Source organism: Falco naumanni, chromosome 4 (genome assembly GCF_017639655.2).
Source record: "Falco naumanni isolate bFalNau1 chromosome 4, bFalNau1.pat, whole genome shotgun sequence".
NCBI classification, from domain to species: Eukaryota; Metazoa; Chordata; class Aves; order Falconiformes; family Falconidae; genus Falco; species Falco naumanni.
This window is the reverse complement of record NC_054057.1, coordinates 111751160-111766707: the sequence shown is the minus strand read 5'-3', so window position 1 is coordinate 111766707 and position 15548 is coordinate 111751160. Positions and strand designations below refer to the sequence as shown.

At 52.7% G+C, this 15548-nt stretch overlaps 4 protein-coding genes across 7 annotated transcripts in view; 2 read left to right on the top strand and 2 right to left on the bottom strand.

The window, feature by feature from the left end:
- RNF123 (ring finger protein 123) overlaps positions 1–8789 on the bottom strand; it is a 52996-nt gene extending 44207 nt beyond the window's left edge. For 2 of the 4 annotated variants that reach the window (XM_040593506.1, XM_040593509.1), the window contains exons 1-4: positions 5212–7078; positions 4063–4147; positions 1432–1511; positions 503–600 (exon numbers count right to left, since the gene is read on the bottom strand). In XM_040593506.1, coding sequence (XP_040449440.1) covers positions 503–600; positions 1432–1511; positions 4063–4147; positions 5212–5293 — 345 coding nt within the window. In that variant the 5' untranslated portion in view covers positions 5294–7078. Of the gene's footprint in view, positions 1–502; positions 601–1431; positions 1512–4062; positions 4148–5211; positions 7079–7757 lie in introns of those variants that run through there. The other 2 variants (XM_040593507.1, XM_040593508.1) reach the window with 2 other exon arrangements.
- On the top strand, positions 7479–8276 carry LOC121086608 (putative HTLV-1-related endogenous sequence). Its single transcript, XM_040590520.1, has one exon. The coding sequence runs from the start codon at positions 7479–7481 to the stop codon at positions 8274–8276; it is 798 nt and encodes a 265-aa protein (XP_040446454.1).
- Positions 8790–8882: 93 nt separating the features above from the next.
- Positions 8883–9960, bottom strand: LOC121086607. Its single transcript, XM_040590519.1, has one exon. The coding sequence runs from the start codon at positions 9741–9743 to the stop codon at positions 8883–8885; it is 861 nt and encodes a 286-aa protein (XP_040446453.1). The 5' UTR covers positions 9744–9960.
- A 1530-nt stretch (positions 9961–11490) lies between these two features.
- LOC121087966 lies at positions 11491–12793 on the top strand. The gene has a single exon (XM_040593527.1). The coding sequence runs from the start codon at positions 11554–11556 to the stop codon at positions 12412–12414; it is 861 nt and encodes a 286-aa protein (XP_040449461.1). The 5' UTR covers positions 11491–11553; the 3' UTR covers positions 12415–12793.
- Positions 12794–15548: the final 2755 nt, after the last annotated feature.

The window sequence follows — 15548 nt, the reverse complement described above, 5'->3', positions numbered from 1 at the left end:
GGTGAAAGCAGTGCAGAAATTACTGAAGTAGGAAAGGATCAGTGGATTCTTTCAGCTGATTTTCTGCATGAGGAACATCAGCTAAGGAACAAGCGGGGAGCTAGTGTAAGCAAAGGAGAAAGGAAAGCCTCAGCTTTAGCCTCTTGCCATCATTAGAGAAGACCGGCAGGAAGGAAGAGGCAGTCTGCTGGAGGGAGGGACAGGAAAGCTGGCTGCTGGCCTTTCCTCTGCTTAGCCAAGCTCTTCAGCGAGCCCCTGGGCCAGGGTAATCCTTTCACTTCCTCACAGCTCCACTCAGAGCTTGCTGAGATTTAGGGGTACTGTTAGACCTTTTCCCAGGAGAGCTCATTTCCTCCAGGATCCTGCAGCTTTCTGGGTAGACTCCATTTACAATACTCTACAAAGCCAGTGACAGGGATCTGTTATGAAGAACAAACCAAGAAGCCCCAAGTGCTATTAGTCCCACAAGACCATTTTCTGCTGCACCCAGCATCACACTCACCCCAAGTAAGTCATCATCAACGAGCAGGAGTCCCTCAAAACCACTCGTGTGGTCCAACACCACAGTAAAGGGACCAAGCCGACCCTCTGCTACCTGATCTGAAAGAAGAGTTGCAGAAAACCCGTTAGGGGATGTTGTGCAGGATTTAACTGTACACTTGATAAATGCCTCCAGCTAGATGACAACAGCACCAGGATTCTGCTACAGTGGAGGAAGACCAAAATAGTGTTACCCAGGTTAGACCAGGTCTCCTCACTGGCAGACACCAGTGAGATTTAAAATGAAGTTTTCACAGTAACACACAAGATCTTAGCTCTGCAGCATTCCAGTCATATGTTAAGTTTTCCACATCGCCTGAGAATTTTACTTTGGCAAAACTCAAAGACCAAACTAAAGTCTGAGCCAAATGTTTGGCCAACATACCATGCTTTGATTGCAGACAGCAAGAAAAATTCTTCTTTTTAGGAGAGGAGCCAGGTTGTATCTTGCCACATCCTGACTCATTTGGTGAAATGGATGCTAGCAAGAATACAGGCAACAGCCCAAGGCCCAAAGTGAATACCTACAGTGGAGGCCAGTATGCAAAAATTGTCAAGAAGCCTCTGCATTTCCCACTGAGGATAGCACTGCACACTGCTGGTCACAGCAATGGCTCTGAATATCATTATCAGTGAAACACCTCCAACATAAGCCCCAAAACTGCTTTTCCAGGCATTTTTGCCTAGAAATATGCCTCCTCAATCTGCAAGCAGGCCTGCTCTGGGGCTGGCTGACAAGCCACTCGCAAGCAGGATTTAAAGGCACAATAAATTAGAGCACAGGAGGGCGGAACAATGCTCACTCAGGGAACTGCCTTTCGTGATACAACTTGTCCTTTCAATTAAGCAGCACAAGCAGAAGCACAAATTGGACAAACAGTGTTCTCTTACCTCGACTGTCTTCAGAGCTATTCTCCTCTGCTAGCAACCGGTCAAGGTGCTCCTGCAGGTTCTGGAAAGTCAGGTGCTTTCTAGGGAATAAACATGCACAGGAGCTCTTCAGAAAACTCTGTCTCCCAGGTTTTAAAGAGTGGCAGCCCAGACACGTGTCTGCACAATCCTGCACTGTGAAATGTGAACTGGGAAATTCTGTCAGTGTTTCTTGCCACGAATCTGAGGAATTTGCTGCCCAGCATGTCGGGGCAATGAATGAACCGAGGACTAAATACAGTGTGAACAAGAAAAATAGTTAACAAAGGATCCTAAAGTCTGCGGTCTGCTCAGGAGTATGTTGTGGCAGTAAGAAAACTGTACTATGGTACAGTGGCAGTAAGAAACCAGCTGTACTGCCAACAGCTGTGGACCATGACTTTGCTGCAGTCAGCATCATACAAACATGGCGTAAGTCAGGATTTGGCTTTTCCCCCCCAAGTATTTCATAATACAAAAGAAGAGAGAAGATCACACCAGCAGCTGTAGCAGTTCAGAAAAAGGTCAGGCTAGCCCAGCATCCTCTCTCTGACAACAGCCAAACCCATTCTGTTTTCATACTAAGGAGAAATCTCTCATTGCACCCGCTCTGGGCCACTATTTTAGAGAACTTTCTCATACTGCCCTCCCCTAGTTCTCCTTTTTCAAGGCTAGTTTACTTAGCTGTTCCTTGTACAAGAGCCATTCCAGACATCTGACTTGCTCTTACCCTTCCTCAAAACCTCTGCAGCTCTAAAACACCCTTTTAGAGTTGGCGAGACCAGAACCACATGATACTCAAGATGGGGTTAAACCACAAATTTATTCAGTGGCATAATGATTGTACTTACCCTACATCCCTTTCCTAACAATTCCTAACTTCCTACTTTCTTTTTCTGACTTAATATTCCCACCCCAACCTCATTCCTACACAGTAAAAATCAACTCAGGGTCTATCATTTTATGCACAATGTTGAGGCTGATCCCCTTTCAATCCATCGCTTTGCATTTCCCTACACCGAGTTTCATAGACTGTTTCACTATCCAGTCAATATCACAGCCACCTTACCTTTACATTGCTCTAAATAGCTTTGTAACCGCAGCAAACTTTCCCACCTCATGCTCTCTCCCTTTCCAAGTCTCCCAAGGATACACAGAACAACACAGGTCGTGTTGCAGGTCTTTGAGGGACCCCAGCAGGACCTCCTTTCACTGTGAGAGTCGCTAGTTGTTCCTATCCCTGCTTCCCATTTCCAAAGCCATCTGGGGAACAACTTCCCACTTCTCCAGGACTAGGGTTTCCTAAGACTGGTGACAGACCTTTTGAAAGCCTGATGGATGTGAAAATGCACAGAAATGGAATCAAAGCATCAGTTTTTGTTGGCATGAGAGAGGGCGGCTTCAGCAAAGCAGCTTAATCAGCAGCTAGCATGGAGAAGTTCTGGAAGAAGAAGAACATGAGACAGCCAGAGAGATGTCTGCAGTGAGCTCCTCTATGGGGAATTTAGGCCTCTAAAGACAAAATGTCATACCATAAAAGTTGCTCTCAACTGGCAAATGTTATTTTCAAGACCTATTTGACTGCTAGTGGGCTTTCTACCAAATAGCCAAGTCCAGAAAAGGGGTGGAAAGCAGGAAAAAAAGAAAGGGAGACCAGTCCAACAAACTATCAGTTCTGTGCTTTCAAGTCATTAATCACGAGGCAAACAAATTAGAGATACTGAAAACCAAAATGCTCAGGCAGATGGAATATTCCAAGGCATGCTGGCAGGAAAGCTCATGGCAAAGTAATATGACCCACTTTGCCTTCCCCCTGCCATAACCCTAGCTCACCAAGAGTGGAGAGGGCCAAGAGCTATTTTTAGCAGCTCTGAGCTCACATTTGAGCTGGCAGTACTAAGTATAGCCAGTGGAATGTGACCCAAGACACGCTGCAGCACCGCCAACCAGCAGGAGCTACATGCCTGCCTTGCTATACCACACTCATACCTGCCCTGAACCTGCCTGACTTGCCTCTGGCAAAAGAGCTAAATGCAAGGGAAATTTTTCTCATCCAAAGCTACAAGTTTCTGGGCTACAAGGTAAAGGAGAACTGAAAACAAATAGAAGAAAACAGACACTAAACAGGAATTTTGTATTTCTTTTCCTTTGGTGACTTGTAATAATAAAAGTACCAACAGTTCCACAGCCTGAGAAATGTGTGGTATTCTGTAGGTCAGTAATAGCCTTGCCTTTAGTTTACAGGGCACTGACGACCTCTCTTTCATTCCTGTACCTAAAACCTGTGCATTTTGCACTTCCTCACAAGTAAAGAGGGAACAGGAACAAGGTGAATGCCTGCTTGCCTATTTATTTTAGAAATACTGCCTAATGATTTTGTATATGGGGTTTTTCATGCAAAAAACCTGAAGAATACTTCCTAGCAAGCCCTGCAATTTGAAAAAGCCACTAAAGGACAAGACCTAAGAGTAATTTCTATAACATGGTGCTGCTGTGCTTTTAACAAAGATCTCTGTGCGGCACTAAAAGATCTCTCCTTTCACCGCAGTGCTGTATATCTGGGGACTGATACAGCATCATTTGCCATCTAATGAATGAGAAGAAGTCTGATACCTGTAAGCAGCTGCAGGCTGGTTCCCATCAGCATTGGTAAAGACACGATGTAGATAATCATTCAGCAGCCTGCTGTTCACAATCCCTTGTTTAAAACAGAAAGGAAATAAGCTTAGGGAGTCAGGAGGTAAACTCAAACGTTACTTTCACGTACAAGCAAGAAACTGGTAACTATGGGAAAATTATGTTCAAATTTGGAGATCAACACAGTGGAAAATGCAAATTCAAGAAGTCATTCACTGTCTTACTGTCTTCATTAGCAGCCCTAGAGTCCAGCATTATGGGTTGCATCTCCACAAGGGCTCTTTCCAATTCGCGCTGATCTATGAAAGCAAATGGGAGTCTATAAATTGGTCCCCACAGGTGGAACTACATCCTTAGGAATCCTGCTGTACTACTTCCAGATAAAGTAACTTCAACAGCTGGAGGTGGGAATCCAATTTAATTTCCAAAAAATGAAAGTCTTATCACTATTGCAATTCCCGATGTACTATTTGTACCTGGGACACTTTAAGTACCTACATCTCTTAACTGTGCTACAAGATGCTGATGAGATAGAAAGACTTGCAGATGCAGTCCATCTCATCTAACCCACAGTCCTCTTCAATGATGTATGCCTCACTTTAGCTTTCATTGTACAAAACAATCCCTAGTGTCACGCTGATGCAGCATGCTTTATTTCTGGGTGCAACAGTGCCCTCAAATGCCAGATTTGTGGTCTCGTAAGCACACTTCGGCTGGACTGGTGAATATAAAAGAAAACAGGCTGCCTAAAAGTTACCCAAATTTCCCAGAAAAGGATTAATCTGAGAACTTGACAGACAAGCTGTTCATCCTGGAAGGCGAACTCCCTAAGTCAGATGGGACAAAGGCAGGCAACTTGACATTCTCCAGCCTCACCAGGCACGGCTGTGTGTTGAACAAAGGGCACCGTGACATGAGGTTCTGGAGTCCTTAGTACTACAGGAACAACCCTTCCAACATCTCATCTCAGTTCAGGGATTTACTCAGTTTCAGCCCCCCCCCACCTCACACCCCACACCTCAGCAAGATAACTGCAACTGGAAGGCAGCTGATCTCAAGTGAGGCAAATGGTGCTCACTCAGTTCACAGCAGTCCTGCTTTTACACAGCACATATAGGCCCATACCTGTGACTCTGGCCTTCTCTGGCTCAGTGCTCAGCCTGTAGTTCTTCCTTGAGAAAGCAGTCCCAGCACCCCTCGACGTCATTCTTCACAGGCACCACTTCCAGAGCCGACATAAGACAGACAGATGCCTAGAACAAAACTCACTGGGGAGGATGCTGCCTTTAGACTTCTCCCTTTCTTGGAGGTTGATGTACCTGGATTGAACAACAGGGATAAGTAAAAAAATAGCCAGAGTCCTCGCATTAACAACATCTTACAAGAGCCCAAAGCCAACTAACTGCCAACCCTGCTCTCAGTCCCACCTGTCCAACAGCTCAAAATCTTCCCAAAGCAGACAAGGCATTATGCCACACTGCAGACAACCACACAGACCCCACTCCAACCAAAGGCACAGGCATAACCAAGCCAGAAACACAGGCAACCTTTGCACCAAGTTTAAGCCAGAAGCACTGAGCCAGCACAGGGCCATATCTACCACCACTGCCAAACACTGCTGAAACTGGCAACTGCATCACACTTCTACTTATGTCCTGATGAGACACTTCTGCCTTTCTCTCCCACATTATATTCTTCAGACATGAACACACACCTGGTTAATATGAATACACACCTGGTTAATCTGTTTAACAGGTTATTAGATTATTCCGCTATCCAAAACAGAAGGAGAAGGAATGAGACAAATGCAAGTGAACTGGACTACGAAAGAATATAACTGACTACAAAGCAAAAGACCCAGGTGCCAATTTTATAAGGACAAAAGCAGATGCAGGTAGAAGTAGGCAGAAGTGTTCCCAGGTGAAAACCCACCACATGACTAAACATTCATGACCCTTCCTGGTATCACTAGAATGCAGAGTGCTATCAGAACTGATCTGACACATGCCAGGACAAAATGAATAAATTCAGGGTGCTAGCTCCATCTAGTTTCAAAAAGTTCCTGTTTCCAATTGCCCCAATAGCTGACCATCACTGGAAGTCCCTCTCGTTCACTAGACAGCCATCTGACAAATCGCTTTATGACACACAGAGCAACAGGAAGATGCAACAGGAGCAAAGGCTGTGGGAATTAAATGCTTGTTGGCAATCTCATACAGAGCAGAACCTAAGGTGAACCCAAGAAAAGTTAGTGACCTTGCCAAGTGATGCAAATACCACCATAAGTCCACTGGCAGACAATCACTTGGGTTTCTGCTTCAGGAAAGAATTTCCTGAAGTCCCTTTCCTCAGGGCCACCCCAGCATCCAGCAGTGGAGCAGTGCTGCCTGGTGTCCCTCCTGCAGCACTGCCAAGCAAAACTGCACGAATAAAGCAAAAACCAGCCCGGATCAATGGCCTTGAACAACCTGCATCAGAGACTCTAAACAAGGAATAAACCAATTAAACTATAAATAGAAACACATCATTTACTATCAAAGCAGAGCAGACAGCAAATGTGTGCTATCCTAAATGCACTCTGAACGTGAAAGACATAATTTCACCTCAGTCAGGACAAGTTCAAAACACCTGAGAGTGGTGTGGAGTACGCCTAGCTCCTCCCAAGGGTAGCCAGCCCAGTAGCCATGCTGCTGAAACAGCCTGAATGCCCAGGCAGCACGCACAGCATGGTCGCACTGGCACCCTATGAGATGCACTGCTGGCACTGCTGCAGTGCCAGGGTTGGTTTTGTTTTTCAGTTGCAGCAGATGCTGCTTTCAACAGGTCAGAGTAAGGGCAGAGAAGGGAGGTGGGGCACATCTGCCCCTTTGCTGCTCCCATGTACAATTCACGACACTGGCCCCAGCAAAGGCACCCAGCCCTGACTCCACGGGTTGAACTCCTGTCTCTGAGTAATGGCAAGTGGCTTCCAGCAGAAGGGCAGAATAAACAACACGGGTGCAGCCAGAGCTTAAATGGAGCCAACTGGAGGCAGGCGTGGAGGCTGGGAAGCCGGGCCAGCAAGCCCAGCGTTGTCCGGCAGCTGCTGACCGAGCCCCTCCTGCTCTCGGCAGGGCGGCGGGGCCGAGGCTGGGGGGACAGCCGGGGACAGAGGCCTCTGCGCTGCTCGCGAACCTGCTCCGCGTTAATCTGGAGCACGGGTCTGTTGCACCCCTAACCTGGCAGCACCCCCAAACCAGAAATACCGGGCAGCATTGCCCCAATTCAGGAACTGACGGCAAAGCCAGGCCCACCCCGAAGCTGGCAGCGAACACCCAAACTCAGAGACCCCCGCTCCACTGGGCAGCACGGCCCGCAGCCACAGGCACCCCACAAGCCGGGAAACACCCGCCATGCCCACAAACACCCCCAAACCCAGGGGCGCCACTACACCTGCCCGCCAGCCCCAAAGCCCACAGAGCCCTGCCAGGCGCGGGAGCACCCCGCGATGGGGCGCCTGTGCCACAAAACCGGCCGACACCCCCCGCGACCGGCCGCACACCCGAGACCACCCCCGCCCGGCCCCAGAACCGCGACGGCAGCGGCAGCAACGGGCCGGGCCCAGAGAGGGCCCCGCAAATGTCAGAGCCGAGGACCCCGGGGCGGCCCAGGCCCGACGGCCGCGCACTCACCGCCGGCCCAGCCGCGCCGCCGCCGCCGCCGCGCTACGGAGCGCCGCGAGGGCCATGCGAGCGCGCGGCGCAGCCCGCGTTGCCGGGAGACGCGCTGGGGGCCGGGCGGGCCGCGCCGAGGGGCCCGTGCGCTCGGGCAGAGCCGGGCCGGGACCGCCTCCCGCGGCCAAGGGCAGGGACCCCGGCTCCGCGGCTGCGGGTGACCTTCCCCCGGGGAAACTGAGCCCGGAAGCACGCGGCCGTGGCGCTGGGCAGTCAGTGCTGCGGGGGAGCCGTGGGAAGGCCCCGATCCTGCCTGACTGGCGGTGCTGGGGCTGCTGGTCCCGAGTGCTGGGCAGTCATGGGACGGATCCAGCACTGCCTGGCTGGGGGTGCTGCTCTCAGCACATGGTGCTGTTACGTGGCTACTCTCTTGGTGTTTTCTGGGCCTGCTATAGGGTTTTGGGGCCCGATGTTGCAAGCGGGAGCGGTGTTGCATCCGCACGGGCCCAGCATGGCCGGAGCGGCTGTCGCTCTTGAGCTGTGCAGAGCTGCTGGAGGGTCCTGATGGCAGCTGGCTGGCACTGCTGGAACTGCTGGTCTCGGGTGCGGAGGAGCCGTGGGAAGGCCCCAGTTCTGCCTGGCTGGCAGTGCTGGGGCCTGCGAGGTCGGAGCTGGCACTGCAGGCTGTAATGGGAAGCAGGAAGGTCAAAGGCAGAGCCCCCCAGTGCCAGGCAGGACAGGCCAGAGCAATGCCCCCAGGCCTCCTGGAGAAGAGAGACTCTGCCAAGCCCACCCTGGGCACCCAGGCTACTGCTGCCAGGCCTTGGCTGGCTGCTGGCCCCAGCCCGGGGCTGCCTGGTTGGTTTGTCTCTTGGCAGCGCCCAGGCCAGCACAGCTCTTGCACTCCCGGCTGGTAGTGGTGTGCTTCACAAAGGAGCAGCATCTGTGGGTGCCCTCCGCAGCGCAGGAGCAGCACAGGAGCAGTTGCCAGGGCCTGGGGAACAAACGGGTTCATGGCTCTCAGGACAAAGTGACCGCAGCACTGGACTGTCCAGCAGAGCTCTTGTTCTCCGTGCTCTTCTGCTTCGAGCCCTTGTCGAGTCAGAGATCCCGTGCAGAGCCCCGGGGTGCAGCTTTGGCAACTCACCCCTCTTCCTCTGCCAGCTCCCTGCCTCCTGGACAAAGGCACTCACTGGCATCGCAGCGCCTGTGCCTCTCATTGAATGCTGCGTTGGCACCGCTGTTCTCACACGATAACAGCCTGATGGAGAAAGGAAAATTGATGACCCCCTGCTGCCCTGGCATAAGGCAGATGCAGGGTGTCCCTGCCTGGTTTGCAACTGCTCTGTGAAGCTGAATCCTGGACTCATGGGACAGCGGAGGGCCAGGACTCTTGGGGCAGGCCGTGGCAGGGCAGAGCTCACACCCTCCTGCCTTGTGAGCTGGATGGATAAAAACCAACCTCCTAGGGATCCGGATCCCCATGCTGAGCATTTCCATCAGAAATTGGTTTGTATTCTGACAATGTGGGCAGCAGAAGCAGGAGTAGCCAACGTGGATAGCTTGATTGTGGATGCAGTGCCTGTGGAACCAGGCGTGTTTGCACACTGGGCGCACCATGACACTGTAGGACGTGCTGTCCCCCACAGGCTCCAGGCAGATGAGACAGGTGGTGCTCTCCCCTGGAGCCGCCTCCACTGCCTGCTCTGGGCGGTTCTCCCAGCAGAAGGACCTGGGGGCAAGAGGAGAGGGTTGAGCGAGGTGAGAAGTGCTGGGTCCTTCCCCGGTGTCAGCGAGGATGGAAGTGGAGGTACCTGTAGTGAAGAAGGAACTGGGTGACACATCCACCCTCCGAGGCACAGGGGAGATGGAAGCTGCAGTCACAGCCCGTTGCCCAGGAGGTGATGGCGCCCCGCTCTCACCACAGACGAAGAAGTGGCTACCACCATCGCCAATTAGCTCGGCCTTGGCCAGTGGCAGCTCTGTCTCAGAGCCGGCTGGCATCTGCTCTGTTGGATGTGGGAGAAGCTTCTGGCATTTTCTCTCAGAAGCTACCCCTGTAGACCCCTGCCCCCACACACCCCCTAACAAAACCTTGCCATGCACACTCACTACAATGCCACATTAACTCCTATATCAGGAAGGCGCTTCATGCACACACCATCAGACAACCTGTAGTTTGCCTGAAGCACAGAGGGTTGTTCAAATCTGGACAGCCACCCCACGGGATTTCCTTCGTGCTTTGGTCACCATCATTCTTTGACTCAGCCTTCCAGCTCTCCGCCAGCTTCCCCAGAGCCCTTCAGCAGTCGCCCTGCAACCAGATCTTTTCTCCTTCTTGCACTAGAAAGGTGCTTGGTGGTCTCCAACAGGAGGGAAATTGTGCAGTGGCTGGAAGACAACAGACGTATTATGAGCAATCCAGACCATGTAACTTTGTTGTAATAGCAGGCCGAGCAGGCTGAAGCTGTAACAAGCTGCAGGTGTTGTGAAGGACATATGCAAGGCCAAGAGAAACAAAGAAACTGTGTACTGGCAGAGAGATAAGAAAGTTGGACTATTAAGGAACTGTATGTGGGAAAGAAATAAAGGAGTTGGACTGAAAAATAAGAAAATAGAATGTAGGTGAGGAGCGTGTATACCACGCCGTGACCAATCACAGAGTGCAGGAGAGCAAATAGACAAGCAGCTTTAGCCTATTAGCAATCTAGAAGCAATGTGTGTGCTTTTAGCTAGTGTGTAAATTGCTGTGTATCCCTTAATAAAGTGGCACTAACTTGATCACATTGGTCGTATAAGTTGTGTCTGAGCCTTCTGCGTCAACAGAAAATCCTTTCGGATGGCTGACATTTCGAAGGCCCCTTGTTACCCTCCCGCAGAGCAACACGTCATCTGTGTGCTCCAAAGGGCATCTGGCAGGACTCAAGCCCTCAGTAACAGGTACTGCTCTGACTCTCCTGAACTCTGTGGAGTAAATTCCTTGGCAAGTGTTTGCAATCTCTGTTGAAACATAAAAATCCCTATTACTGACACATCTGGTCCATGAGCCAGCCAGGGGAGATGCCCCGCTGGACCTGCTGTTTACAAACAGGGAAGGACTGGTGGGTGATGTGCTGGTCGGAGGATGTCTCGGGCGTAGCAATCAAGAGATGACGACAGTTTTCGATTCTTTGCAGAAGTAAGGAGGGGGGTCAGCAGAACCGGTGCCTCGGACTTCCGGAGGGCCGACTTTGGCCTGTTTAAGAGCCTGGTTGACAGAGTCCCGTGGGAGGCAGTCCCGCAGGGCCAAGGGGTTCCAGGGAGGCTGGACATTACTCGGGAAGGAAGTCTTAAGGGTGCGGGAGCAGGCTGTGCTCCGTGTGCCGAAGGCGAGCCGGCAGGGAAGAAGGCCGGCCTGGCTGAACAGCGAGCTTGGGCTGGAACTCTGGAAGAAAAGGAGAGTTTGCAGCCTTTGGAGAAGGAGACGGAGCAGGCAGCTCTGGAGGGCTATAAGGATGTCGCGAGGTTATGCAGGGCAAAGATTTGAGAGGCAAAACCCCAGCTAGAACTCGGGCTAGCCACTGCCATAAAAACGTTTTTACAAATACATTAGAAGCAAAAGGAGGGCCACGGATAATCTGCATCTTCTATTGGATAACCCAGTTATCCTCTGTGTGCTCAGCCCCCTAAACTGGACAACGGAGTCGAGGAGCAGAATGAAGTCCCTACAGTCCAGGAGAAAACAGCCAGTTAGGGGGGGTGGGGGGGGCAGGGGTCTACAGGGGTAGCTTCTGAGAGAAAATGCCAGAAGCTTCTCCCACATCCAACAGAGCAGATGCCAGCCGGCTCTGAGACAGAGCTGCCACTGGCCAAGGCCGAGCTAATTGGCGATGGTGGTAGCCACTTCTTCGTCTGTGGTGAGAGCGGGGCGCCATCACCTCCTGGGCAACGGGCTGTGACTGCAGCTTCCATCTCCCCTGTGCCTCGGAGGGTGGATGTGTCACCCAGTTCCTTCTTCACTACAGGTACCTCCACTTCCATCCTCGCTGACACCGGGGAAGGACCCAGCACTTCTCACCTCGCTCAACCCTCTCCTCTTGCCCCCAGGTCCTTCTGCTGGGAGAACCGCCCAGAGCAGGCAGTGGAGGCGGCTCCAGGGGAGAGCACCACCTGTCTCATCTGCCTGGAGCCTGTGGGGGACAGCACGTCCTACAGTGTCATGGTGCGCCCAGTGTGCAAACACGCCTGGTTCCACAGGCACTGCATCCACAATCAAGCTATCCACGTTGGCTACTCCTGCTTCTGCTGCCCACATTGTCAGAATACAAACCAATTTCTGATGGAAATGCTCAGCATGGGGATCCGGATCCCTAGGAGGTTGGTTTTTATCCATCCAGCTCACAAGGCAGGAGGGTGTGAGCTCTGCCCTGCCATGGCCTGCCCCAAGAGTCCTGGCCCTCCGCTGTCCCATGAGTCCAGGATTCAGCTTCACAGAGCAGTTGCAAACCAGGCAGGGACACCCTGCATCTGCCTTATGCCAGGGCAGCAGGGGGTCATCAATTTTCCTTTCTCCATCAGGCTGTTATCGTGTGAGAACAGCGGTGCCAACGCAGCATTCAATGAGAGGCACAGGCGCTGCGATGCCAGTGAGTGCCTTTGTCCAGGAGGCAGGGAGCTGGCAGAGGAAGAGGGGTGAGTTGCCAAAGCTGCACCCCGGGGCTCTGCACGGGATCTCTGACTCGACAAGGGCTCGAAGCAGAAGAGCACGGAGAACAAGAGCTCTGCTGGACAGTCCAGTGCTGCGGTCACTTTGTCCTGAGAGCCATGAACCCGTTTGTTCCCCAGGCCCTGGCAACTGCTCCTGTGCTGCTCCTGCGCTGCGGAGGGCACCCACAGATGCTGCTCCTTTGTGAAGCACACCACTACCAGCCGGGAGTGCAAGAGCTGTGCTGGCCTGGGCGCTGCCAAGAGACAAACCAACCAGGCAGCCCCGGGCTGGGGCCAGCAGCCAGCCAAGGCCTGGCAGCAGTAGCCTGGGTGCCCAGGGTGGGCTTGGCAGAGTCTCTCTTCTCCAGGAGGCCTGAGGGCATTGCTCTGGCCTGTCCTGCCTGGCACTGGGGGGCTCTGCCTTTGACCTTCCTGCTTCCCATTACAGCCTGCAGTGCCAGCTCCGACCTCGCAGGCCCCAGCACTGCCAGCCAGGCAGAACTGGGGCCTTCCCACGGCTCCTCCGCACCCGAGACCAGCAGTTCCAGCAGTGCCAGCCAGCTGCCATCAGGACCCTCCAGCAGCTCTGCACAGCTCAAGAGCGACAGCCGGCTGGGCCCGTGCGGATGCAACACCGCTCCCGCTTGCAACATCGGGCCCCAAAACCCTATAGCAGGCCCAGAAAACACCAAGAGAGTAGCCACGTAACAGCACCATGTGCTGAGAGCAGCACCCCCAGCCAGGCAGTGCTGGATCTGTCCCACGGATCTACTGCACCCGAGACCAGCAGCCCCAGCACTGCCAGCCAGCTGCCACTGGGGTCCTTCTGAAGCTCCCCCCAGCTTTAGAGCGGCAGCCGCTCCAGCCGTCCCCGGCCCATGTAGATGTGACACCGCTCCCACTTGCAAAGTCAGCCCCGAGATCCTTGCACAAGGACAATAAATCTAGCTGTTCATCTCTGCACTGGGAGATTCCTCAGTCGTTTGTCATCTTCCACCTCTTCCTCCTCATCTCCTTTTCCCAAGGGGCAGTGTTGCAGACGGGCCCGAGGCCTGCCTTTCCCCTGGGGTGGGCAGCAGCTTCCCCAGACCACCCTCCTTGTGGGTGGGCCTTGGCCGGCTGCCCAGCACCATGGCCATGTGCTGGCCCTGGAGGCTGGTGTTCTGAGACAGCCACAAGGCTGTTTGCTAACAGCTGAGGAGCTCACCAAACTCCAGAGCTTCCTTTGGAAGGGAAGAGCTGTTCCCATGGTGTAACAGGCAGCTTCACAGGGTCCTGGCCGTTCAGCTCTGGATTCAGAGCAAGGATAGCTCTTGCTGGATAACAGGGCTGGCAACGGTATCTGGCCACGGGACCACTGCACTGCGCTGTTGGGGTCACGATGCTCTGTGCCCTGAAGCTTGTCCTTGTGGGGCCTCGGTGTCTCCACCCTGCGCCACCCTCCTCTGCTCCTCTAGGATAGCAGGTTGCGTGGCTTAGGGAACTGTGGTGACGTAGATTCCATGCGTGCCAACCACCCCAAAGGCAATAGCTGTATTTTACCCTAAAAAGCTTTCTGTAATACTACGCTTCTGTTAGGACCCAATTATTCTCTCATTTCCCCCCTCAAGGTGATTTTCCCACAGCCCTGAGGCTTGTCCTTGTGGGGCCCCGCCTGGGAGCCCCTGGACCCTGCGCAGCCACCCAGGCAGCAGCAAGATGTTTCTGGAGACTACAGGAGGCTTCATTCCTCTGTAACTTGCTATGCAAACCCACATCTCTTACAGCAGGCTCACAGAAATGCAAAGGTTTCTACCTGGGAAACAAGCACTTTGCAGTCTCTCTCTCCTCTTTGAAGGTACGGGGAAATCACAGCACCGTACAATTCAGGCACTCTTTCCGTCACAGCACCAGGTATTGGGACACAGTCTGGCATGCTGCAGACTCATTGGCTAATTCACTTCTGGAAAGCAACTGACTTCTCTGCTTCTGCCTCTGTTTTCTTGTCTCTGCAAAGACAACAGCAGTCTACTGGATACAGTGCTTGACCTCATATAGAACTTAAGGCAGAGTATGGAAAAGAGTTCACGCTTTACATGTGCACATGGTTATAGTTCCATTGGTAGAGCTCAAGAAACTTCTGCAGAAAGTCTTTTGCAGAAACCACCCTGCAAAAGCCATTGACCTTGGGAGATCTTCCTCCTGGTCACAAGTCTGGACCTGCCCAACTCTTTTGCGTACGACGCACCTCACAAAGTCTGGAACCACACAGGGAGAGGAACCACGTAGCCTGAGCCAGACTTCTCCCACTTGCCACCACAAAAGGGCAGCAGCCAACAGGATTGTCCCAGGTACAAAATGTCTGTCAGTCACTGGGGGCTTGCCTAACACGATTGAGAAACTGCCCTGGCTCTTCAATTGGATCCAAACAGCCTGAAGAATTTACCTGAAAGAAACAACAAGGGATTCTCAGTGGGAGAGACTTGCACACGCCTCTCAGTTGCTGACCATTTGCCTCTACCAATGCTCACAGTCGTCTCCTAATACACCTGCGCTTCCCATCCCTGCGAAGGAAAGATTCTGCAAGAGCCTAGGAAGGAGCAGGTAGGGTGGGGAAGACTGAAACCTCCTCTTGCTAGCTGCTGCCTTGAATGCCTATGAGGATGTCTTGTGGGGGAAAAAAAAAAAGCAACATGAGGGTAGTACAGAGCAGAGGCCATCTACCCTCGGCAACTGGCTGTACCTGTGCTAGCTACAGGCAGCTGAGGGAACCTGTTCATTAATCCCTAGGGGGTCTTTGGCAGTGGTGCTGCAGGACAAGCTTTGATCCACAAGCAGGAGTCCCCAGCGAAAAGCAGCCCAGGCTGTGGGCTCAGATGAGTGCCCAGGCAGCAGGGACATTTCCTCACCAGGCACGACGACTGAAGCTGCCAGGTGTGATGAGTGCACCTGCTCCAACTGGGTGAGCAGTACTTTGGTTCAAGCATCAGCCCACAAGTAGGCCTGACTGAAATCAGCCCTGCTGTGCAAGCCTTGGGAATTGTGCTAGGCCGTATCTTCTCAGGAGCTGAGGAGTCTAGGCCATGCCTTATCAGGAACTAACAGTACAAGCCTGAGCTGGGACTGGACAAAACTCAAACTGCT